Source organism: Arachis hypogaea, chromosome 4 (genome assembly GCF_003086295.3).
Source record: "Arachis hypogaea cultivar Tifrunner chromosome 4, arahy.Tifrunner.gnm2.J5K5, whole genome shotgun sequence".
NCBI classification, from domain to species: Eukaryota; Viridiplantae; Streptophyta; class Magnoliopsida; order Fabales; family Fabaceae; genus Arachis; species Arachis hypogaea.
In genome coordinates, this window is record NC_092039.1 from 97,451,717 (window position 1) to 97,459,710 (window position 7,994).

Consider the following 7,994-nt stretch of genomic DNA (forward strand, 5'->3'; position numbering starts at 1 on the left):
TTCTTCTTGGAATTCAACACACACTTTGAAGAATTTTTCATATGGATTCCGTTTCGTTTTTCAAAAATCGTAATTCCCAACTTGTTGTACTATTACCGTTAATCCATTCCACTGTTATTTTATTGTCGATCATTATTTTCAGCTCCTCTTCAATGATTCCTACCTTTTCCACAATCAATTGAATCGCTATTCAGTTCCAACTAACACATCCTCATCCCTTGTGGTTTCATGAACCATCTCTCTCAAATGACACCAATAAAACACATTATCCAAACATTTAATTACTTTTATTTTTTTTAAAAATTACTTTTATTTTTTTATTGTAGAAGCACACTGTAAAGAAACCATTAATTTCTTCTAATACATCTTCTATTTTCACTATTTTACACCCTTACATTATGTTTTCAGCCTACACGAGAGCCTTAGATTTCTCCCAACTAATTTTCCAAGAGTGTGATTTATTTGAAAAAAAATATTTTGAAACTCCATACAATACAGATAATAACAAAAAAAACCTAATCAAAATTTTTTTCATATACAATGCACTAAGAAAAACTCCTTTGTTAAGTGGAAGCATCCTGTCATTTGTATGAATAACTTTTCATGGGTAATTATAAATATAACTATTCAATATATGGTAAATAAAAAGAAAAAAATATTTATGTAAAAAAATTAAACAAATTTTAAAAATATTTTGATTGAAAAAAATATTAACTAAAAATATAATTATTTATATTATTCTTTTTATTTATTTAAATTTTTGAGAAGAATAATATTATAACGTGGGCCTTACTCAATTCTTTCCATTTATTTCATAAATAGAACATCCAAATCTTAATTATCATGAACATCAGCTTAAGATATAAGAAAATATAATATATAACCCTCAACCTCAAGACCATTCTTAAAGAGATAATACATAGATACAGTTTATTTTCATGCATCCTTAACTTTCTTATTGATATATAATATAAAAGATATTAAATAATATTAAAAATATTAGTAAATGCATATTTTTACTAGTAAAAAATAAAAATTAAATATTAAATATTAAATATTAAAGATATATACAAGTATCGTGACAAAAAAGGTGAGTTTTAGCGACAAATTTTTAGCAACAATAATATAATAACCATTATTCACTACAAAAAAAAGGGCCTATGGTCACGGTAAAAAACCGTGACCATAGCTAGTGAAAAGGGTGACCATAGATCTATGGTCACGGTTTTGGACCTATGGTCACGGTTTTTTACCGTAGCCTATTCCTTCGTGGCCATAGGTCTATGGTCACGGTTTTTTTACCTATGGTCACGGTTTCTATGGTCACGGTTACAATTTTCAAATTTTGACACTTTAGGCCACGGTTTTTAACCGTGACCATAGGGCAATCTATGGTCACGCATAAAAACCGTGACCATAGCCATATCTATGGTCACGGTTTTGGCCGTGACCATAGCCTCTGTGGTCACCCTTCCTTAAAACCGTGACCATAGCCTTATCTATGGTCACGGTTTTGGCCGTGACCATAGCTTCTATGGTCACGGTTTTGGCCGTGACCATAGCTTCTATGGTCACCCCTCCTCAAAACTGTGACCATAGCTTTATCTATGGTCACGGTTTTGGCCGTGACTATAGAGCCTATGGTCACCCCTCCTTAAAACAGTGACCATAGCCATATCTATGGTCACGGTTTTGGCCGTGACCATAGCCTCTATGGTCACCCTTCCTTAAAACCGTGACCATAACCTTATCTATGGTCACGGTTTTGGCCGTCACCATAGCCTCTATGGTCACCCCTCTTCAAAACCGTGACCATAGCCTTATCTATGATCACGGTTTTGGCTGTGACCATAGAGCCTATGGTCACCCCTCCTTAAAACCGTGACCATAGCCTTATCTATGGTCACGGTTTTGGCCGTGACCATAGGTTATCTATGGTCACTTTATTTTAAAATGGTGACAATAGCCTGTTTTGTTTTATGAGCTTTAATTTTTTTTAAAGCATAATCACATCTCAAAATAATGATAATCACAAAATAAATCTAAGAACAAGAAATGTAAATCATAAAAGTTTCATTATAAAATAGATATGTTTAATTTTAGTCTAAACAACAGAAATCAAAATAGAGAGTAATATATCCAATTACATGTAATACCGAGTAAAGTCTCTTTTCAAAAAGTACAGAACACATCAAAAAATTACATTTAGATAACTAAAGTGTAAGACCCATTCCATGTCATATTTGTATGGAACATATTTTCTTCACATCATGTCTTCCTGCTAGCAAAAGAAATAAACATGTTAAAATAGAGCAAAAATGCTTTTGATAATGCAATACATATGCAGCAAAGTTTAATAAGTCAATTAACTTTAAAATTTCAACCACTAAACAGGGAGTATTTGCTAGGGTTTTGATGAGCCACATAAAAAGAAAATCTTAGCCAAAACTTATACATACATGTCCCTCTTTATATAAACAACAAAGTCCAATTGAACATTCAACAACTCTGTGATCCATCAAGGTTAAATACATCACCTAAAATAAAAAAAATGAAGTCAAAACTGCTTGAAGAGGAAGTAATGAATAAGAATTTAAATATGAAAACCAAAGCCAATTTTAAAAAATCACAACAACCAATTTTAAAAATCTTAAAAAAGCAATGGCTTTGTTTTATAATTAATAATGATCCCCCCTGAATTTTTACTTAAATGTTTAGTTAGGCCCTATATATGCGAAGTCAGTTCTTATTTTTATTTATCGAAATTTTCAAACATTCCACATTTAATTACAAAAGGAATCAATAAATGTTATAAATGTCAAAAGGAATCTATAATTTAACAAAAACAGCTAAACAAGTAAACATAGCCCTCGTGGCACTTGGCAGTTTCTAAATGGGAAGAAAATGATACATAGTATGGTCATTATCAAATTATTATCAAAATCCATGCAGCCACAGTTTGGTCCCCAACCAACCCTCTAATTAAAAGAATGACAAAGAAGTCAACAATAAAATGAATAAAAAAAGTAAAAAACTAACTTGAAAGACAAAACTCAACAGAGGTAAAAAAGGACACTAACTTTACCCCATGAATTCGATGACTTTGCCACCTTCGTCCTTGATGGGTGAAATTGTAAGTAGGTTCCAGAAGGGCATCCCATCCTTCTTGTAATTCAGCAACCTTCCATAGTAACTCTTCCCAGCTTCCAATGCTTCCCTTATCCAAAGCCAAAGCAACAACCAAACTTCTTTATCACAACAACCAAATTTTTCTATCACAATACCAAATTTAGATCTCTATTAGAAAATCATTTTAAGCCATTTAACTTACTTGGAAACCGATCATTTTGTACAAAATCGAGGAAAAAATAGTTAAGCTAATAGTCCTATTCCAAAGACAACTATGTATGTTTTCTCTACACCTGTATTTGAAACCACATAATTGAAAAATAAAATTCATATTGACACATGGATTAGAGAAAAAGGTTTTGCAATTAATTTCATATAATCTATGAACTAACATTCTACGGTAAAAAGTAAGTAAAATTGAACAGCATGAATATGACAAAGAATTTATTACTATATACCCTTTGTTTTTGTTGAGTCTTGAAAACTCAAGGCATGAATGTAAAACTTGACAATGATCTAGTTATACTTTTTATGTTGTTTGAACTGATATTAGAGGCCAAAAACTCACAGTGTCCAGCTTTGTTTCTCAATCTCTCTGTCCCTTTCATTCACCAATCTGCACATGGTACTGTAATGTGGAACTGAGATAACTGTTTTGAACAAAGACAAAGGACTAAGTGTGAAAACTGAAAAGTCAAAACCAAAATGGATCATCTAATCAGCATATCCAATTAGTGGCTCTCAAATAAGTACTACCAATAATGTCATGGCCAAACACCTTTCCATAACTAACTAACTAACTAACCTTGAGATACGAGACATCGAGAACTTTCAAATAGAAGCACTTCTTGCAAAGAAGGTCAACGCCAAGATCAGAAATCTCAAAGCACCACTTCAAGCTGAGGCGCTCTAATCTGCTGCAACCAACAGCGATCCTGGCCAACCCAATATCAGTGACACCCAATCACAAACAATTGAAAAAACTTAGCTAATTGCAAATTTTAAGACTTGGAACTTTTACAGACTTGAATGATCAAACTAAACCATCGTCAAATTTAGAGGTTTAGAAACAGTTAACATTGTTCAAACTTACTGTCACATTGAAACATTTATATTTAATTAGATCTACATAAGAGTTATCCATGTAGTACAACATTCTTATTTAATGTGATTCTTGTATGAAACAGAGATGCAAGTATGAGCAATAAGCAAAGAATCAATCTTAGAGATTTTAGTCTATGACATCTAAAAATTAACAATAAAATTAATTTTATTTGTATTGAATAGCTTCAGCCAAAACAGAATCAATATTTTCCTATTTGAATCAATGACCAAAACAGAGCAGTAATCAAAACAGAAAATGAATTTCCAGCCAGAGAATCAGTGACCGGAATAGAAAATACACTTCCAGCCAGAGAACTAGGGACCAAAACAGGCAGCATTATACCAAATCAATATTCAAATCAAAATAGAAACCAAATCAACTAAAATCACATAACAAGAGACACTTGAGTTACCTAATTAGAGGTTGGGCCACAACAAGGAGGCAGAGAACCAGTGACAGGGCGTGATTCAAAAGCAGCAAAGTCCAGAAGGGCAGATGATGGCGTGACAGCAGAAGCAGGAGAGGTGACAACCCACAAACGACGAGGAGAAGCATCGATTGTGACGACGAGGACGACCGTTTCACGCAGATCCAATGGTGACGACGGCGATGGAGCTGATAGTGACGAGGGCTGGAGGGCTCCTCTCCAATGGCTGCAGCGCTCTCTCTCTCTCCTTGCGTTATGACTCTCCCGACGGCGATACGACGGCGGCGACGGTGGCGGTGACACCCACCGGCGCCGTCTCTCCTTTTCCCCCTCTCCTTCCTTGTCCTTCTCCCCCTTCTCTTCGAGCTCCACCCTTTTCTTTCTGTCTGTGTACATGGTGAGGGCTGAGTGTGTGCGTAAATTAGGGGAAAAAGGGTTGGCTTAGGGTTAGAGTTTGAAGAGTAGGTACATTAGGTTTTTATTTGGAAATTTTAATAAAATTAAAGTATAGAGTAGATATTTTTAATAAAATTAGAAATAATTAAGTTATTAAAATTTTAAATTTTAAATAAAAAATATTTAAATATTTATGAAAATTATATAAGTTGTGATCAATTTTAAATTTAAAATTTTATAATTTTGATTTAATTATTTTTTGATAAATAATTTTTTGAAAATAAAAGTATGAATAATTATAATAAATTACAAATAATCTGTTATTTATTTTCTAACAAACGGGGTTTTTAAGGTTTAATGATGAGTGTTGAGTTATAGTGGGTTCTATTTTTATAATGAGATGGTGGAGTTGTAAAGACAATAAGAGTAGACGATGGCGACAAATAACATAATAAAAAGTGAAAGTGAGGGTTAGAATTAGGATTTTTACTTTTTATATTTATTTTTATTTTTAAATTTTAACTATTTTTATTTATATTTAACAATTAATTTTTTTAATTTAAAAAATTAATTTTTAGTCAACAATTAAGATTTAATTATTAATAAAAATTATATACTAATTTTATAAAAAAATATAAAATAATATATATTATTTTTAAAATTTAATCATTTTAGGCCACCCCCAAAACCGTGACTATAGACCCTTTTAGGTTACCCCCCAAAACCGTGACCATAGACCCTTTTAGGCCACTCCCAAAACCATGACTATAGACCCCTTTAGGTCACCCCCAAAACCGTGACCATAGACACTTTTAGGTCACCCTTTTTTGAAAAACCGTGACCATAGCCCCTTTTTGGTCACTGTAAAAAACCGTGACCATAGACCCCTTTAGGTCACCCCTAAAACCGTGACCATAGATCCTTTTAGGCCACCCCTAAAACCGTGACCATAGATCCCTTTAGGCCACCCCCCAAAACCGTGACTATAGACCCTTTTAGGCCACCCCCAAAACCGTGACCAAAGACCCCTTTAGGTCACCCCCCAAAACCGTGACCATAGACCCTTTTAGGTCACCCTTTTTTGAAAAACCGTGACCATAGCCCCTTTTTGGTCACTGTAAAAAACCGTGACCATAGACCCCTTTAGGCACCCCAAAAACCGTGACCATAGACCCTTTTAGGCCACCCCTAAAACCGTGACCATAGACCCCTTTAGGCCACCCCCCAAAACCGTGACCATAGACCCTTTTAGGTCACCCTTTTTTGAAAAACCGTGACCATAGACCATTTTTGGTCAGTGTAAAAAACCGTGACCATAGACCCCTTTAGGTCACCCCTCAAAACCGTGACCATAGACCCTTTTAGGCCACCCTTTTTTAAAAAACCGTGACCATAGGTACTCTATGGTCACCCTTTCCAAAAAAACCGTGACCATAACTTTTTTCTTTTGGTCACCCTAAAAAACCGTGACCATAGAGGGTCTATGGTCACGGTTTTTTACCGTGACCAAAAAAACCGTGGCCATAGACCCAAAATGTTGTAGTGATTTCTTTATTTAAATTATGTTAATTTATTTAATTTTCTAAATTGCAAACCCATTCAAAAAAGAGAGAACCCTTGTGTTTGATGACCCTGATACATGAAGGGCATTCTCAAAAACAATGGTGTTGAAATGACGACAACTCATAAGGCCTATTGGGCTAAGTTAGGACACTAACAACAGTGTTTTTCAAGTACAATGAAAGACACCAATTTAATTTAATTTTCGAAATTATTAGGTCTATATTTTAATTTGCTTTATTGTTAAGGTTTGTTAGAAGATTTTATTTAGTTGTAATTTGTTTAGTAGTATTTTTAGAAATTTTAAATTTAAATTAGTTATCATATCTTTAGGAGATTTAAATTAATTTATCTTATCTTATATTTTAGTTAGTTTGTTAGGGAGCCTATTTAAACAACTTTACTGAAAAAATTTACACAATTTTTGATGAATGAAATTTTCAGTTGCTTTATGCACGTTTTTTTGTGTAATCAAGTGAAGTGAGTGATTTGCTTCGTTTGTTGCACAAAGAAGATTGAAGGATCCAACATTAAGGTAATTATGTGCATGTTAGTCAGTCTCTTTCAATATTCATCCATCTAGGACAAGTTCTTTGAAGATCTAGTAGGAAATCTCTTCCGGTGACTTAGGTTGCTAAGAATATGTTTCTTAGAGGTCTAGTAGAAAAACCCTTATCTATCCTTTTATGTTTCCGCAATTTCTTTTGGGGTGGGTCTTTTTGTGTCATTCTTTTTCTTATATCCCCCTTCTAACCCTTCCATTGGGACTTTAATGCTTTGAATTTATTAAAACTCTCAAAACCTTAAGAACCCCTTATCATCTGGTATCAGTTATAGCTAGTAGGTAAATTCTTATTTATCTGTACCTTCTAGGATTCTTGTTTAGTCTCTTTATTTTTCTCTTCAATTTCTACAAATTTACTTTAGAGTAAAAAAAATAAATGAAATTTTTATTTACTTTTTGTTTCTTCAATTATTATATCTTAAAGTCACGGTCTGCAAAAAAAAAGTCAAAAAAAAATCATCTTTAAATCTTTATTTCTGCAATTCCGTTAGCGTCTGTACAAAAAAGTAAAAAAAAAAACAAAATTTTAATTTGTTTTCAGCTTTGTTTTAGCTTTTCAAATTTTCTTTGGGTTCTAATTAGGATTTAATTTTTCTAGTTTCTATCATCTTAGTATCACTTATTGTTTTCTTCCTTTGTCAGTACTTTGGTTGTCTTATTATCAAGTTGAACATCTCTATCATTCAGATTATCTTAGTTTGGTGTCTCAATTCCTCATTTTCTAAAGTGTAACTTGTTAAAGCAATCCCAAAGTGAAAAAAGGCAAAAGTGGTAAGCTCAACAGAGGATAAAATCACGTATTGAGTATAAAT

The 7,994-nt window shown here is 33.1% G+C and overlaps 1 protein-coding gene across 39 annotated transcripts; it reads right to left on the reverse strand.

Annotated features, from left to right (window-relative positions):
* Positions 1 to 2,058: 2,058 nt before the first annotated feature.
* On the reverse strand, positions 2,059 to 5,421 carry LOC112797006 (uncharacterized). 39 transcript variants are annotated; one of them, XM_072235722.1, is made up of 7 exons: positions 4,647 to 5,421; positions 3,935 to 4,064; positions 3,698 to 3,745; positions 3,332 to 3,422; positions 3,086 to 3,217; positions 2,460 to 2,537; positions 2,059 to 2,278 (listed from the first exon to the last, which is right to left on the reverse strand). In XM_072235722.1, the coding sequence occupies exons 2-7, from the start codon at positions 3,949 to 3,951 to the stop codon at positions 2,264 to 2,266; spliced, it is 381 nt and encodes a 126-aa protein (XP_072091823.1). In that variant the 5' UTR covers positions 3,952 to 4,064; positions 4,647 to 5,421; the 3' UTR covers positions 2,059 to 2,263. The 39 variants fall into 39 exon arrangements, 6 of the variants coding, with proteins under 6 accessions (XP_072091823.1, XP_025695512.1, XP_025695513.1 ...); XM_025839727.3 differs by having other exon boundaries at positions 3,698 to 3,757; XM_025839728.3 differs by having other exon boundaries at positions 3,698 to 3,779.
* Between the last annotated feature and the right edge of the window lie 2,573 nt (positions 5,422 to 7,994).